The sequence below is a fragment of the Ruditapes philippinarum genome, unplaced genomic scaffold (genome assembly GCF_026571515.1).
Source record: "Ruditapes philippinarum isolate M1 unplaced genomic scaffold, ASM2657151v2 ctg5067_1_1_1_1, whole genome shotgun sequence".
Classification (NCBI taxonomy): Eukaryota; Metazoa; Mollusca; class Bivalvia; order Venerida; family Veneridae; genus Ruditapes; species Ruditapes philippinarum.
The window spans coordinates 7121-25499 of NW_026860230.1; the positions used below are offsets into that span (position 1 = coordinate 7121).

At 32.1% G+C, this 18379-nt stretch overlaps 3 protein-coding genes across 3 annotated transcripts; 1 reads left to right on the forward strand and 2 right to left on the reverse strand.

The window, feature by feature from the left end:
• Positions 1-1656: 1656 nt before the first annotated feature.
• Positions 1657-3450, reverse strand: LOC132759301 (uncharacterized; the record flags this gene model as incomplete). The annotated part of the gene is given in 2 exon segments (XM_060751051.1): positions 1657-2727; positions 3061-3450. Coding segments are annotated over 2 exon segments (1245 nt in total), but the record flags the coding sequence as incomplete, so codon positions are not given.
• Positions 3451-7632: 4182 nt separating this feature from the next.
• Positions 7633-9704, reverse strand: LOC132759302 (uncharacterized). The gene is made up of 2 exons (XM_060751052.1): positions 9394-9704; positions 7633-9022 (listed from the first exon to the last, which is right to left on the reverse strand). Exons 1-2 carry the CDS (start codon positions 9559-9561, stop codon positions 7838-7840), a joined length of 1353 nt encoding a protein of 450 aa, XP_060607035.1. The 5' UTR covers positions 9562-9704; the 3' UTR covers positions 7633-7837.
• Positions 9705-16160: 6456 nt separating this feature from the next.
• On the forward strand, positions 16161-18133 carry LOC132759303 (uncharacterized). Its single transcript, XM_060751053.1, has 2 exons — positions 16161-16495; positions 17212-18133. Exons 1-2 carry the CDS (start codon positions 16198-16200, stop codon positions 17646-17648), a joined length of 735 nt encoding a protein of 244 aa, XP_060607036.1. The 5' UTR covers positions 16161-16197; the 3' UTR covers positions 17649-18133.
• The last annotated feature ends 246 nt before the right edge of the window (positions 18134-18379 follow it).

Consider the following 18379-nt stretch of genomic DNA (forward strand, 5'->3'; position numbering starts at 1 on the left):
AATAACAACACAAACTACACAGAATTTCAAATAAATTAAATACAGTCTGGTTGTCTCAACTCTTCACATTATTTTTTTTTTAAAAAAAGAAGAAAAAATACTTGGTTTTATTTTTAAGTAACTTTGTAGATATGTCCAGTATGTTAGATTTGTTGTAAAGTTATGTATAGTCTCTTATAACTCATCTATGAGTGGCATTTATGTACAATGTCGTAGGTTTTATATTTGTATTATTTTAATATTGTACATGATGATGAGACTTTAATAAACTATCTTATCTTATCTTATCTTATCTTATGTAGCCTGAATAAAAACAAATACATTGTAATTCTAAATTTCATGTTTGTAATCCTTATCAATTTCGAGGTATTTTGTTCACGATAAACAGTCCGACATGTATATATTCCACTACTCGGCAGTGAGATTTATTTGTGTACTACGTCCTGGAGTATTCAGTAATCGACATAGCTAAAAATAGCATTTTCATTGATTAAAATGATATTCATCCGCGAAATTTGTGATTGTAACCTCATATTTCTATTGACTAATCTGAACTTTCAATGCACTGTAATTCGTTAAATGCCTACATTAAAAATTATTCTGTCTTTTAAATTGCTGGTTTTTAAGCAGTTTTGAGTGAGAACTACTTTGCGTTGTTAGGTCTGTTAGGAATTTTTGTGTAAGACCGTGGATGTTAGCTATGTATTTACTGATCTTGCGATCAGAAAATACAAAAACATATCATCTTAAAAAGCCTTAACATTTACTGTTATTGACAATATGTCTGGCAATCATAATCCATATAAAATGCCCTCTAATGTACAAATATAGCCAGATTCGAGTAGACAATCTGTAATTTCGGTTTCTACAATCATAATAATAAATGTATAAATTATAATGTATTATTTACTTTTCATGTCTATAAATTTACTTAATTTAGGCGGACTTTAACTCAATTTATTGGAATAAATTAAGAAAAAAAAACCTAACATTAAATTACTATTTTTTTGCATGTTTAGTTTCTTATTGTTATTATTGTAATAACTTATATGAAATAAAGAAGTAAAGGGACTTTTGACAGTTTTAACAGTCAACCCTCGAAATCTGTTTTATTCGTAGAAATTAAATTATAATTTTAGAAATACAAGGATAAAAAGCTCTAGTAAAACGCTTATTTAATACTTTATTATAATAACGTTTACCGAAACAAGGCCATGCAGCTCTCTTTGAATATCTCTGTCCTAACACACACAAATCATTCAGGGTCTACAGTTATATTTACTACACCATCTCTGTGAAAAAATGTTATAGATAAATAAAACAACCACATTTGGAGATTTTGAGTATCTTTATTTTTTCGCAATGTAAAAATGTAAATTATAAGAAACCTATATTACAATAGTCAGAAAACTATCGCAATTACTTACATGGAAAGCACAAATAGTATTTATTATTTAAATTATATGCTGAAAGATAGTGTTTTATTTAATCATATATAATATACTAAATATACAACATTGAGATAGTGAAAAACATAAATCAGAAATCAATATCTCTATATAACTTGTTATGACCAATTGTATGTGCTATTTGACTAAGTGTTGTCCTAAATGTATACCAAGCACCACATCCACAAACTGTATCAGTCTGGTGACAAGGATTGTTTCTACGCTGTTCATCTATTTCTATATCTGACATCAAAGTTTTAATCTCACTATCGTCTTTTTGTGAAGAAATACCATCATTAGCTATATCTTCAATATTGCACGTAGTGTTTAATGTTGTAAAGCTGCATGAAGCATCTTCAGACACTTCACTAATTATTTCATTAGTATTTGAGGTACAAACTTCATCTTGAGAATTCTGGTGTCCATCGTCAGTTTGTTCAGGATCTGGTTTATATTGTTCGACTTCTGTCATGTCAGTCTCTTGTTCATTGCTATCTGCCATAATCTCATCTTCATCACTGGCGCATTTATGTATCAAAAGAACACAATCTCCATCTATATTAACAAGTTCAATATCACAATTATCGCTTTCATCATCATCAACCTTATCACCTGCCTCTTGGCAACCTATAGCTCCTTCCATTGTTATCTCATTAACTTCGTCAGTATTCTCCATTACTTGTTTATTCTTTTTTTCTATTGCATCATTCAAAGAACCTTTGTTCGCTAAATTATCAGCAGATCCATTTGCATTTCCGCTATAGTTTTCAGATATATGCTCATCTTCAGAACTTTCAACATTATCGGTGTGTTTCATGTCATTTGTGGGAATGACGTCATCTTTATTTATACTCTGTGAATCATCTACTATTACGCCTGAGGTTTCGGGCTTTGTTTCTGATAGAGCAGAGTTCACAGTTTCCTCAATCAAAATACCATCAATCACTTTAAAATCTTTGTCAAATGCCATATCGTCAAACGCTTCCCCTGCCATATACTTTTTTACATTGTCTTCGAAATTTTCTTCGTCATCGTTTCCTTCAAAATAAGGTGAGAGAGGATCCTCTAAATTTGGATTGTGCATGACATACAGTAAACCAAGAATTGTACCTTCCAGACCGAAAGAACTGCTCCATGTACCGTCCTCCAGGATATTTAAGCAGACATTTGTGCTTTCGTCGGTGACGTTGTCGTCCCAAGTATCAATATTCGGATGATATATCTCAGTAATACAACATACAACTGGAGGTACTGCTGGGTATTTGTCTGGTATTCCGATCTGCAATATAAAAAGTTTGTTTTAAGCGAAATTTTAAGGTCTGATGTAACTGATATTGAGACAATCTATTCCTTGCAGAGCATTTTGTTTAATATCTAAACTCCCACAAATTAACCTTAAAAATGGTTATTCATCTAACGGTTGTAATCATTAATATACTGAACTAAAATTCTTACAGTTTTTTGCAAAAGAATGTTTTATGATGCCTTTTTGTTTTCATGACCAATGTATCTATCAATAAACAGGTTGAATTTCCTCAGTATAGGAACGGATGATATTTTTTCGTAAAAGTAATTGAGAATGAATGAGAAATGTCAATAAAACTCTACTTACCCTGAATTGAAATTTTCCACTTTTGTATAAGCCATTGTTAGGTACTATAGTCACATATATATAGAACTTCGCCAAATTTCCGTCATCCCAATCTATACCTGAAATTGATGCCTGTCCATCTGTAAGTTTTCTGACTCGTTTTAGGAGCCGATGAAATTCTTTAGTTACAGACATATCGCAGCCTGATTTGTGATCTATATTTATTATATAATAACGATATTAATTAAGCCCTATTTATCATATCTGTCCCCATCAGTTTGAAGACACTGGTCTGCAACTTTCAGTTTCCTATAAAAGAATTCGTTATTAAGTTCAACAGTAATGCTTAAATATAGACCGTCATTTTCGTTTATATAGAAACTGTTGTGAAATGTTTACGTTTTGCAAGCATTGACATGCGCGAATAATGATACCACGATGGTATAAAACATGTGGTATTGAAAACTACAAATTCACAAACGCAGTCTACATCTATTTTTAGACTTTCTATTTTAAGATTTATGACGGTATTTTCCCAATAGCTGTAAATATCTCATTTCTATTTTTAAGAAATTCGTCAGAGAAGGGAGGTAATCTCACGAAAATTTTAATAAATCGGGGAAAATTACCTGATCATGGAACTGCAATAAAGTGAAATTTAAATCACATGTACATTTGTTGTATTTTAATCTCCTTTTAGATTATAAAAGCATGTACATTTGTTTGTTACATTTATAATCTCCTTTGTATGGGGTATGATTTTTTGTTGAAATTACTTTATGACATCGGAGAAACTGCTTGTCCGGGAACATAAAAAAGCGAGAGCGATTACTTAAAACGTCTGATAGGAAAAATATTTTAAGTATGTAAAGTCTTTTGGAGGAGTATATATAATCTTTTATTCCACTTTTCAGTGACTGATATAACAATTAATTAACACATTTACATGAGAACATAACATAATATCATACGATTACTAATTATATACACGAAAAGCATGTCATACACAATGTCATACATTAAATATAGAGATACAATATATAGAATTATAACAACCTGCATACACAATGTTAGCTTATTAATAAGCACATGATATAGTGTCAATGTTCGACATAATGGTATTTACTGAGTATTTTTTTTTATGCACTTTTACTAAATATTTTCCCGATAACATTTATAACTTATCGAAAACACGAAATATAAGTGTCATGTAAAGGAACATTTAGTATGGATTTATTATATTGCATTTAACCTTAGAAGTCTAAGATAAACATCCTCTCATGGAGAATGTTATTAGAATGTTCTAGAGGTTACTTTTTATATTCCATTGTTAGGTCGTGAACGTATTTACAACATAGGTTGGTGAAGCCTTTTTGGAGTTCTGGATTAATACCAAAGACAGCCAATAAATTGGAATCAAAGAGTCCTCGCAAGAATGCTTCCGAGTTAATTCTAAGAAAATAGCTGCAAACTTCAGAGCTAAATTTCTGATCAATTGAATCTGTAAAGCGTGTCCGTTCACGTGTATATGTATCACATTCAGCTAAGATATGTCTGTTTATATCACTAGTTTCTTGTAGACATTTTGTACAGGAATAACTTGTATAAAACTGTCGATATAGAAGTATTTTCGTTGCACTTATAGCATGTTTAATCTCACTGTTTGTATTTGAAAACAGCCATAAATGTAAAGGCGTTACCGATTGATGAACTGCTATAAATCTGTCAAAATCTCTATCACTGTTAATTCTTTGTTGCCACGTGTTGTTTTGTGTATGTGTAATTGCCTTTTTAATAGTATTTTTCCACGAGTATTTGCATGGAAAATGTGCATGCTTCATGTAGTCAGAAATGAAATGGAATAATCCGTATTTGTACAATAGTCTGCATATTTCGGGAACAAAGCCGCGTTGGTTACAATAACCTTTCATAACAAATAAGTTAAGTCTGTAATTAAACAGTTTTCTTGACAGATAGTGTGTTGGTATAGTACACAGTTTTTGTAGGAAAGTTAGCTTTCTCTGGTCTATGGCAGCTTCAATAGTAAACCATCCCAGTGTGCTCAGAGCCATGTCCGTTCTAGTTGACTGTGGGAGATGTTGTATTTGTTTCGCTGCCAATCGTTCAAATCGTTGGATCTTTACAATGTCAGTATTTGAAATGTTATGCCATAGTTCAGCCCCATAGAGAAAGGTTGAAAATGATACTTTTTTACTAATGATGCTAGGGTCAGTGGATTTATATAACCAACATTGTTTTCTAGGGATAATATAACTTGGAAATAAAATTTAGTAAGAGTAAGTATATCTCTTCTGCACATAAATGAATATGATAAAGTGAGATAACTCCATAGCGCATAGTACTAAAGTGTATAAATGCACTGCAGATTTACCCCCCTTGTTTATACATTATATCTACAACATTTACAAGTTAACCAAATTGGCCCAACTACTATCGTGCTGAAAATAATCTTCAAATTTAATATTTTTTCAACATTAAACATAATATGCTTGCATGGTGTTATAGGGCAATAAGAGAAAATTAACACTTTCCAGACAATCATTAAAAATTCATTAAATTTAGCTATCGTAGTACAAATAAAACATAATTAATTGGTGGTAGTGGTAGTTTTCACTGCGGATCACGGCAGTAAGTCACATTGAATTTACCAGAACCTCATGGTTCCAAGGTAGGCTGTCAAGCAGTTGCCTTCACTTTCGCAAGAAACTGAAACTTCTGTGCATACCAGAAAAAAGGTACAGTGCGAATGACCGTAGAAAAGATTTCATGATCAATCACAACGAAAGTGACCTGCGCCCCAAGCTCTACCTATTTAGCATGGTTGTATGTCGTTTTGAAATACTCGCATTTTCTACTACAGTGACATGGTTTACCCCCTTACATTGGCCCAATTACTACAGTGATGAAAGTAATCTTCAAATTTAGTAAATTATCAACATGAAACATAATTTGCTTGCATGGTGTGATAAGTGAAAACTTTCCAGAAAATCATTAAAAATTCATTTAATTTAGATATGGTTGTACAAAAAACACAATTATTTGTAAGGTTGCATGTGGTTAAATACTCGCATTTTCTATTACAGTGACATTGGGTTATTGTCAGCTCAATACGAATACACAGGTGCCTAACTATTATTTATGGTCTATCTGATTCTCTTGGTAAAATGGTTGCTTCTTTTTAACATACATGTTGGCTTCAATTTTATTTAAAGTTGCCATGTTTATGTTAAGCAGTCTTATTAGTAACATTGAATTTAAAACATATGGACATGCTCTATGTTTAAATATTTTGTATCTTTATTATAGAAATGTTATGTGTATTTTTATCTCAGACTGTATGTGGAAGTGTATTTCTCTATTTATGCAAAAATAACATTTTGCTTAATACATGCATTAACACTCATATATGAAAATCTAAGCTGTAAGGGAATATGGACGATAACTTGCATTGACCATAAACGCACATGGTCAGGTTTAATCAAACATACAAGGGGCAACATATCCTTTTTGTCGTGTTCAGACATCTTCAATCAAAAAAAGTCACAAACAGATAGCAAGACTTATTCTTTAACTTGATATGCTGAAAGACAATGGGTTTATCAAAATATCGTGTACAACGTTGGGGTATGGGGAAGAAACATATTTTAGAAACCTATATCTCTACATAATTTGTTATGACCAATGGTATGTGTGATTTTACAAGATTTATATGCAAGAAGGGTAATAATCTGGATCACATTTGGTTCCAACAAGTTGTGATTGACAATTTCAATGCACGCTAAACAAAATAGACGTCATGTAGAACACATGCTTAAAAAACAAACATGCTATTCACAGCGTGCGTAATATTTTTCAGTAATTATATGTACACTACATTAAATTTATTATGTTACCTTTCCTGTAATGTAACTTTCATATAAATACTGATTGAACAAATATGTATAATAAACGTTTATAATGGTAACAGATACCATGGGGCACCCTGTACCATCTTAAAACGCCCTTACATTTACTGTTATTGACAATATGTCTGGCAATCATAATCCATATAAAATGCCCTCGAATGTACAAATATAACCAAATCCGAGTAGACAATCTGCACTTTTGGTTTCTACAATAATAATAATAAATGTATGATAATGTTTTATTTACTTTTTATGTCTATAAATTTACTTAATTTATGTGGACTTTAACTCATTATAATTATTGGAATAAATAAAGTAAAAAAATCCTAGCATTAAATTACTTTTTTTTGCATGTTTAGTTTCTTATTGGTATTATTACATTAACTTATATGAAATAAAGAAGTAAAGGGGCTTTTGACAGTTTTAACAGTCAACCCTCGAAATATGTTTTATTCTATAATTTGAGAAATACTAGTACAAGGATAAAAAGCTCAAGAAAACGCATATCTAATACTTTATTATTATAACGTTTACCGAAACAAGGCCATGCAGCTTTCTTCAAATATCTTTCTCCTAACACCCACATATCATTCAGGGTCAACAGTTATATTTACTACACCATCTCTGTGAAAAAATGTTACAGATAAATAAAACAAATGCACTTGGATATTCTGAGTATCTTTATTATTCGCAATGCAAAAATGTAAATTATAAGAAACCTATATAACAATAGTCGGCAATCTATCACAATAATTTACACGGAAAGCACAAATATTATTTATTATTTAATATTATATGCTGAAAGACAGTGTTTTATTTAATTATATATAATATACTTAAATATACAACATTGAGGTAGTGAAAAACATAAATCAAAAATTAATATCTCTATATAACTTGTTATGACCAATTGTATGTGCTATTTTACTAAGTGTTGTCCTAAATGTATACCAAGCACCACATCCACAAACTGTATCAGTCTGGTGACTAGGATTGTTTCTACGCTGTTTATCTATTTCTATATCTGACATCAAAGTTTTAATCTCGCTATCGTCTGTTTGTGAAGAAATACCATCATTAGCTATATCTTCAATATTGCACGTAGTGTTTAATGTTGTAAAGCTGCATGAAGCATCTTCACACACTTCACTAATTATTTCATTAGTATTTGAGGTACAAACTTCATCCTGAGAATTCCGGTGTCCGTCGTCAGTTTGTTCAGGATCTGGTTTATATTGTTCGACTTCTGTCATGTTTTCAGTCTCTTGTTCATCTGCCATATTCTCATCTACATCACTGGCGGATTTATGTATAAAAAAAACACAATCTCCATCTATATTAACAAGTTCAATGTCACATTTATCGCTTTCATCATCATCAACCTTATCAACTGCCTCTTGGCAACCTATAGCTCCTTCCATTGTTATCTCATTAACTTCGTCAGTATTGTCCATTACTTGTTTATTCTTTTTTTCTATTGCATCATTCAAAGAACCTTTGTTCGCTAAATTATCAGCAGATCCATTTGCATTGCCGCTATAGTTTTCAGATAAATGCTCATCTTCAGAATTTTCACCATTATCTGTGTGTTTTATGTCATTTGTGGGAACGTCATCTTTATTTATACTCTGTGAATCATCTTCTATTATGCTTGATGCTTCGCTCTTTGTTTCTGATAGAACAGAGTTCACAGTTTCCTCAATCAAAATACCATCAATCACTTTAAAATCTTTGTCAAATAAAACATCGCCAAATAACTTTTCCCCTGCCATATACTTTTTAACATTTTCCCGGAAACATTCATCGTCGTCGTTTCCTTCAAAATGAGATGAGAGAGGATCTTCTAAATTTGGATTGTGCATGAGAAATAGTAAACCAAGAATTGTACCTTCCAGACCGAAAGAACTGCTCCATGTACCGGACTCCAGGACATTTAAGCAGACATTTGTGCCTTCGTCGCTGACGTCGATGTCCCGAGTATCAATATTCGGATGGTATATCTCAGTATTACACCATACAACTGGAGGTATTGCTGGGTATTCGTCTGGTATTCCGATCTGCAATAGATAAAGTTTGTTTTAAGCGAAATTTTAAGGTCTGATGTAACTGATATTGAGACAATCTATTCCTTTGCAGAGCATTTTGTTTAATACTTAAACCCAAAAATTAACCTTTCATATAGTTATTCATCTAACGGTTGTGGGCTGAACTTTTGTTCTTACTTAATTATTGTAACAAAAGAATGTTTTATGTGCTTGCATGTAAACATGACACTATATATCTATCAATGATTTAACTTCCTTTTCTTTAATGCCGAAACAGGCCGAATTTCCTCAGTATAGGAATGCATGATATTTTTTTCGTGAAACTATATTAATTAATGTTTCATTGAGTATGAAATGCAAAATGTCAATAAAAGTCTGCTTACCCTGAATTTAAATTTTCCACTTTTGTATAAGCCATTGTTAGGTATTATAGTCACATAGAACTTGCTCAAATTTCCGTCATCCCAATCTATATCTGAAATTGATGCCTGTCCATCTGTAAGTTTTCTGACTCGTTTAAGGAGCCGATGAAATTCTTTAGTTACAGACATATCGCAGCCTATTATAATAAGCCGTATTTATATTATCTGCCCCCATCAGTTTGAAGAAACTGGTCTGCAACTTTCAGTTTCCTGTTAGTTCAACATATAGACCGTCAAATTCGTTTATATACGAAACTGTTGTGAAATCTTTACGTTTTGCAAGCATTGACATGCGCGAATAATAATGGAATAATGATACCACGATGGTATAAAACATGTGGTATTGTAAGCTACAAATTCACAAACGCAGTCTACATCTATTTTTAGACTTTCTATTTTAAGATTTATGACGGTATTTTCCAATTAGCTGTAAATATCTCATTTCTATTTTTAAGAAATCCGTCATCAAATGAGAAGGGAGATAATCATTATTACCTGATCATTGAACTGCAATAAAGTGAAATTCAAATCACATGTACATTTGTTGTATTTTAATCTCCTTTTAGATTATAAAAGCATATACATTTGTTTGTTACGTTTATAATATCCTGTGTATGGGGTATGATTTTTTGTTGAAATTACTTTAACATACTGTAGTATGACATCGGAGAAACTGCTTGTCCGGGAACATAAAAAAGCGAGAGCGATTACTTAAAACGTCTGATAGGAAAAATATTTTAAGTATGTAAAGTCTTTTGGAGGAGTAAATCATAATGGACATAATATATATATAAAAGTAATAAAAGACATGGCCTTTCATAAAATCTATCATATTAGATCATATTAACCGGACAAAATTCTGACTGATATGAAAATTACATTGCATGAACGCCGTTATGTTAAAATTAAGCAGTTAAGCACGGGTTAATATGGAAATGCGACTACTATTTCTTTACATATAGTCTGGAGAGTTTGTTACATATATATAGCTTATGATTAACCCTATCTAATAATGTGTATAATGCTATAAACTGGGAAATAAAATTTAGTAAGAGTAAGTATATCTCTTCTGCACATAAATGAATATGATAAAGTGAGATAACTCCATAGCGCATAGTACTAAAGTGTATAAATGCACTGCAGATTTACCCCCCTTGTTTATACATTATATCTACAACATTTACAAGTAAACCACATTAGCCAAACTACTATAGTGATAAAAGTAATCTTCAAAATTAGTAAATTTTCAACATGAAACATAATTTGCTTTCATGGTATTATAGGGTGATAAGAGAAAACTAACACTTTCCAGAAAATCATTATATTAAATTCATTAAATTTAGTTATCGTAGTACAAAGAAAACATAATTGATTGGTGGTGATGGTAGTTTTTACTGCGGATCACGGCAGTAAGTCACATTGAATTTACCAGAACCTCATGGTTCCTAGGTAGGCTGTCAAGCAGTTGCCTTCACTTTCGCAAGAAACTGAAACTTCTGTGCATACCAGAGCAGAGGTACAGTGCGAATGACCGTAGAAAAGATTTCATGATCAATCACAACGAAAGTGACCTGCGCCCCAAGCTCTACCTATTTAGCATGGTTGTATGTCGTTTTGAAATACTCGCATTTTCTACTACAGTGACATTGGTTTACCCCCTTACATTGGCCCAAATACTATAGTGATGAAAATAATCATCAAATTTAGTAAATTTTCAACATGAAACATAATTTGCTTACATGGTGTGATAAGTGAAAACACTTTCCAGAAAATCATTAAAAATACATTTAATTTATATATCGTAGTACAAAGAAAACACAATTATTTGAAAGGTTGCATGTGGTTAAATACTCGCATTATCTAAATTACATTTGGTTATTCTTAACTCAATACGAATACACAGATAGCTGTATATCATATATAAACTATCATTTATGGTGTATCTGATTCTCTTGGTAAAACGGTTGCTCCTTTTTAACATACATGTTTGCTTCAAGTTTATTTAAAGTTACAATGTTTATGTTAAGCAGTCTTATTAGTTATATTGAATTTAAAACATAAAGACATGTTCTATGTTTAAATATTTTGTATCTTTATTATAGAAATGTATATGTATTTTTTTTTATCTCAGACTGTATGTGAAATAGGAGTGCAAATTGTATTTTTCTATTTATGCAAAAATAACATTTTGCAATAATACATGCTCCATCACTCATATCTGAAAATCTTAAGGTTTAGCTGTAAGAGAATGTAGACGATAACTTGCATTGACTATAACCGCACATGGTCAGGTTTAATCAAACATACAAGGCAACATATCCTTTTTGTCGTGTTAAGGCATCTTCAATTGATCCCATTTTAATATTTCTTGTTATTCTATAAATTAGATTTAAGAAAGAATATGTCCGGCAAATTAAGAGTTTTTCCATTTGAATTTGAGATTTTCTTCTTAAGTTAATTATTTGATCGGACATGCAAGATCTCACTACAAAGATTTAACAACATGTACAAAGAATGTCCTAAATTGTGTGTGATAGTTACATAACCATCTTATCAGATATGAACAGTCCAACCAACAATCTTCAGTGGAAGTGACAATAAACATGTCGTTCGTTCTCTTTTTCTTAATCCTCGGTGTGGCATCTTCAGCCTTATGTATTGAAGTAACAGACGATATTATCGAGAGACTAGCTCATATTGAAGCTACGGAAGGAGAATACAGCGTTAACCCTTTACCACATATATACGCGAAACAACGCACTTTCGACCCCCCCCCTTTTTAAGGCCTCAAATAGTGAAAAAATGTCCTATTTGGACCCCAAACATAAGTTTTCGTTTGAGAAATGTTGCTTAAAAAATTGAGCACTTTTTCGGCGCCGCCCCCCATCCAAAAGATACATCAGGGGGTTGCCAGAAGGGGGATGTGCCCCCTTCTGTTAGGGGGGTTTGAAGGGGGCGTAGTCCCCCTCATCGCCAAGAAAATTTTGGACTTGTGAGAGGGTAAAAATTACCCCAGGTCGATCATAATGTAACGTTTAACCAACGCTGAAAAGCCTTTGACTCTATCTCAATCCCTTGAACAGTTGCAGCACTTTGAAATAAATTTTGATGGAAAAAATCGAGGCAAAATAGTGATTTTTGGCAATTTTGAGATGTCCCCTCGTTGCCATGGTAACAGGAAATTAAAGACTGAGCATGTAGTTACAAAGGCAATGGTCCAGTCAACATTTGTGCCAAGTTTGATTAGTATTGAAGCATTTTTCATAGTTTCATAGGAGTTTGAACTTGTAACAGGAGGCTTTTCAGTGAAAACGGCCATTTTTCACAATATGCTCATGGGGGAAAGGGTTAAAGAACAAGATGGTTTACGAAGCTACTATTTCGGTGCAGAGGAATGTCTCATGTTTCGTTCTTTCGTCTCGTCTTCTTTTCACTTTCTAATATGATAATGAATAAAAGAATAGTAATTTTGAATTGAAAAAAAAAAACAGTTGAAAAAAATAATGTCAATCTGACTTAAGTTAAATCTACTTATTTCTTTTATGAAGATCTGATGACGACCTATATGTTTCGCAATCCATTTTTAGCCATGAAATCAAACCGGTTTTTACTTAGGCTTTAGAAGAAGTATCAAAATACCGTTATCCGTGACAGTGAACCAAATTGTTGATATTTTTTGGAAAACAAGTTTGAAGTAATTTTTAACAAATGAACTTGATAGAAATAGAGTCAATTTTTAATAGGCAAGATTGTTTCGCCGGTTGACCTGTCTGCTTTATGGACAACGCCATGTTTGTTCTCGAATGAATCTACTCAGTATTGGTTTTCCCAGGGTTAAAATTGGAAACCACATCGCTTTTCAAGCCAAAGATTTGCTGTGTGATAGGTCAACAGACATTACTCCGTATTTTGGTTACGGTCAAATCTAATAGCGGAGCGTTATTTAGAGCTGATTTTAATTAGATTGGGAGAAAATGGCATTTTAGACTTTGATATCATTTTATTGAATTTAACTAATCATTATTCACACTCACTGTAATATCGTTAATATGCAAAAACTAATTTCTCACATGTTATATGTAATAGTTATTTTAATGATAGACCTTCTGTTTTCCAGAAGTCCGAGACGCCCTTGAAACAGAGGTCGCTTTCTATGCAACGCATTCAAAACATTACATTCTACACATGAGTGAATATCAAATCAACGTTTTCGACCAGGTCGTGACAAATATTGGCAATGCGTACATAGCGCGTTCACGGCTCACGTTGACGGAACGTACATTTTTCACGTTACACTATTGGGCACCCTGGGTGACTCTATTCATTATCAGTACCATACTTACATTGATGTACATGGCGTAGCTTTTTTGATGTTCTTGATCGCCCCTGGTGACCAATCATCACATATGTTTGTAAAAGAGCTGAAAGCTGGTAGCGATGTGTCAGTGAAGAATGTTGTAGTTAACGCTGGCATCGTTGACAACACTTCTCGCCATTCTCCGGATTTTACTGTATCAGCATAGTAACGCCCCTGCCATCGTTGGGAGATAAGATAATTTCTATTTCTATTTGTATTCAATCTAACAAAATAAATTTCAATTTTAATTACAATTTATGGTTTTGAACTTGTATATAGTTATACTGTGAAATAAGCTGGTTTATTTCTCATATAAACGTATAATAGGCAACATGCGCACTGTATATAAAATAGCTGCAGAAAAATCACTTCGCTAGATCAATCTGAAGTGATCAAACTTTTGACTCAAACGTACCCTATAGAAATAATACGATTACCTGTTAGAATTATTATTCACTAACACAACAAGCATGTAATCAAGTAATTGTTTTTTACATTACTGAACCCTATTATTTTATAATTTCGTGTGGAAATAGTCTCGTATGATTTAAATTTCATAGCTATTACAGTAAAATAACATGAACATTATAAATTTGCTGATTGTAATTGTTTTTCAAAGCGAAAAATTGAATTAAACATCTGTTTTATTTATGTAGTGAGTGTTTAAATATCAAAAATGTGAAACTGATAAATTTAGTTTGATGTTTGCCTTCTTTTTAAGACTTAGATCTTGATTGACTGTTAATCCACACCAAAACATAAGATAATTTGATACATGGATAACTTATATATGCTGTTTGATATTGGTAACGCTAAGACGTTAAATTATTCATATGATCCGTTGTTGTAAAATTAACTGCCATTAGTTTTGTTGATGGGCTAATATTTTAGTGTCCTTTTTAAATATCTTTATTCCTCACAAGAATTGTCATTAAACAAGTTGACGTTGAATTAACTTTGATACATGAATAACTTATATGCTGTTTGATATTGGTAACGCGAAGACGTTAAAATATTCGTATGATCCGTTGTTGTAAACTTAACTGCCATTATTTTGTTGATGGGCTCAGTTTTTATTGTCCTTTTTAAATATCTTTATTCCTCACAAGAATTGTCATTAAACAATTTGACGTTGAATTAATTTTATACTTTTTAAGTCTATATGTCATATATACTATCTTGGACAATATGATTTGAATATTAGTTTTAAGTTAAGAAGCGATTTGGGATCATTTAACATAAACAATTTTATCACACACCCGTGCCGATTTTGTGACTCCGTAAATATGGTTTTGCACGGCAATGCATATATTTTGACGAAACGTCATTAGCGTTATACAAACATAGTGTAAAGACGCGCTAAATTTTAGCGTAATACTATTGACGCGTCAATGAAAAATGACTCTTATTTCGCTTTAAACGGTCTTTATTTTGGGTATGTGATAAAAAGAATATTAAATTCGTGTAAGTTCATTACTGAATTTATTGCACTCGTTGAATAAAATAATATTATGCTCGCCAGAGGCTCGCATAATATGATTTTATTCAACTCGTGCAACTGAATTTATTGCACTCGCTGAATAAAATAATATTATGCTCGCCAGAGGCTCGCATAATATGATTTTATTCAACTCGTGCAATAAATTCAGTATTGAACTTATACTCATTCAATATTCTCCATGTATCTTGTAAATTTGCTTTATTGCAAATATTTGGCGGTTTAAATGTTTTGGTTATTCATATAAGCAATTAAAATTATGTCTTCTTTTTTTGTTTGATTTTACGGCGCACCAAAACAGTATAGGTCAAATAGCGACTTCCAATTTTTACCTCAGTCACTCTTTGCATTATTTCAAGAGCCGGAGGCGCTGTCGCAGTTCATATCTACAGCGGTGAGAGGCAAGAGGTTTGAAGTCAACGACCTTTACCCTAGGCCAAGGACGCCCCTATTGTCTGTAAAATCAAATGCAATATAAACTTTTACAAAACACCGTCAGAGTTTCTATAGCTGCTTTCGTATCGTAGCATGACAGTACTATGTGTGCTAATAATATAAGCATGATTAAGAAATCTGACATTTTTCCTAAAATAATCAAGCAGGATATTTTATTATGATACCACACACACATTTCGACTCAATGTTTAATAGTATCTTGCATTTACTCCTGCAGTCTTATTTTACTTTATTTATTTTCTATATTTATTCAGTTTCTGGATATAACCAGAAATGTTCAGCTCAACATAATTTTATGTTTAAAAAAAATCTTAGATCATTTATATTGTGCATGACTTCAACAGTACTGAACCAAAAGAAGAAATGTGTAACAATATATATGTGATGAAAGATAAGCTGTGTGTTATCTATACAAATTGTACAACTTTCAGTCTTCATTTGAAACTACAACAGTATGGGTTTCGTTAAAGTCTTCTTAATCCTCGGCCTGGCAACATCAGCCTTCTGTTTTGAGGTAACAGACGATATCATCGAGAGACTAGCTCGTCTTGAAGCTACGGAAAGAGAACACAAGCAAGAAATTGCAGCGTTAAAGGGACAGATGGCAGCAATGGAAGGCAATTTTCTTAAAAGAGAAAATGAGATGCTGCTGAAGATGAACGAAATAAGGGGCAAGTGCGAAGAATATGGTGAAGAAACAGAATCTGAGCATTATCCTGACAACAAACCATTGAAATTGAGGTCATTTACAGGTATTATTACTTTCTTCTCATTATATATTCTTCTATATTCAATACTATTGTAACGTATTCAAAATGCCCTGTCAAGTGCCTAATTAAGCAGCATACTATAGAATTTTGTCAAACGATAAAACATAAAACAAACAATAACAACTTGAAGGAAAATATTATTTTAAACTTTACGTACATGAAGAAAAGGCATTTTATATGTTGAACAAAAGTTTTTTAGAGAAGAAGAACTGGCTTGAATCGATTTTTGACTTTATTCATTACTAGAACTTTATCCAAATAAATAATTTGTAAAACTCGAACAGAGAAAGAAAAACAAATGTCGTTGATAATTTATGATATATATGAGTTTGAAATCAAAGATTCAATATGGTTAATAATAAATCTCGAACCAGTTCTTGTTAAAATAAATCATTTTAGTCTGCTCGGTTTGCTATATAATTCCAATAAAACAATGTTAAAAAAGTACCGTTAGAAACACAAAAGAAACTGGTTTAAATGATTTAAATGTAATCACGTTATTAACAATCATGTAATAGATATATTTATGCTAAAATCCCTGCATGGCATCTTCCTTATTGTGTTTCCCTATAAATAGAATGAAAAAATGACATTTTCAAAAGTTTGATGTCTTTTTCTGCAAAGGTAAATATTCTGTAGAACACAGTTATCTTAAATAGTCATGTAGTATTCTTTGTAAAAACGACTTTCTTTTTAAGGAGTCCGTGACGTGGTTGAAAAAGAGGTTGCCTTCTATGCAAGACTCTCAGAAAATATCGTTACAAATTTGGGCCGTAATCAAATCATCGCCTTCAACCAGACCGTGACAAATATTGGCAATGCGTACAACGGCGTGTTCACGGCTCCCGTTGATGGAACATATGTTTTCCACGTTACATTAATGGGGTTACTTCTTAATGCTACAGACACCCACTACTCTGCCTTCATTGACGTCGATGGCGTAGCTTATTCGATGTTCTGGATACCCAAATATGCACAGTTATCGCGTATGCTTATAATTGAACTGAAATCCGGCAATGTTGTGTCAGTAAAGAATGACCGTATTGACGATGGTGTCGCCGGTCACCACTATTCGTCATTCTCCGGATTCTTACTTTACCCGCATAATCACGAACCAGCCATCATCGGGAAATAGAGAAGTTTCATAGAATGTATATTTCTTTTATTATTTGTAAACGAAGCAAAGTTTATATAAAAACATGAATATGAATTGATGCTATGTTTCACAAGTAAACAAAATTGTTAACTTGCATTCACATAATCCTACAGTTAGAATAAGCTGATATAACTGCAAATCGGCTCTTCCAAGTCTTGAATGCAAGTATCATATTCTCTTGTATTGGATAATGTAGACACCCTACTTGAATGAGTTTTAAAGAGAAATTATGTGACATCCAAGAAGATAATTCCTTGCAAGAAAGTTAGAACACGTCCTATTTTTCTACAAGTTTTTTGCTGTCAAGACACTGATAACACCGGTTTGACACAAAACATGTGCCCCGAAGGTGTGATAGTGTTGTTTTTTTTATATTATTTTCTGACTTTTTTGTTACTGATTCAGTGTTCATGATCAGAAGAACAGATCAACACACTGATGACTGATACACAGAAGAGCAAAAATTTTTTTTTAAAAAAATCAGTTTTTCAAGTAGTCAAAATGGATTTTAAATGATCTTGTTCATTTATAGTGAATAACTTTCATCAAATAAAAAATTTGCATCAATTTACCAGCTCAAAAAATATTTTCCTCACATTTTCTATCATTTTAAAAGAATGTACACATTTCAATTTCATTTACTCCATTGTTTTTAGCTAATTGCATCATTTTCCCGCTTTTTTATTCACATATTTTACAGAAACATGATA

Coding starts and splice junctions, on each gene's coding strand:
- LOC132759302 (XM_060751052.1), bottom strand. CDS start 9,561: ATGTCTGTAACTAAAGAATTTCATCGGCTCCTTAAACGAGTCAGAAAA. Junction 9,023..9,393: donor GTGGAAAATTTAAATTCAGG/GTAAGCAGACTT, acceptor TATCTATTGCAG/ATCGGAATACCAGACGAATA.
- LOC132759303 (XM_060751053.1), top strand. CDS start 16,198: ATGGGTTTCGTTAAAGTCTTCTTAATCCTCGGCCTGGCAACATCAGCC. Junction 16,496..17,211: donor GAAATTGAGGTCATTTACAG/GTATTATTACTT, acceptor TTTCTTTTTAAG/GAGTCCGTGACGTGGTTGAA.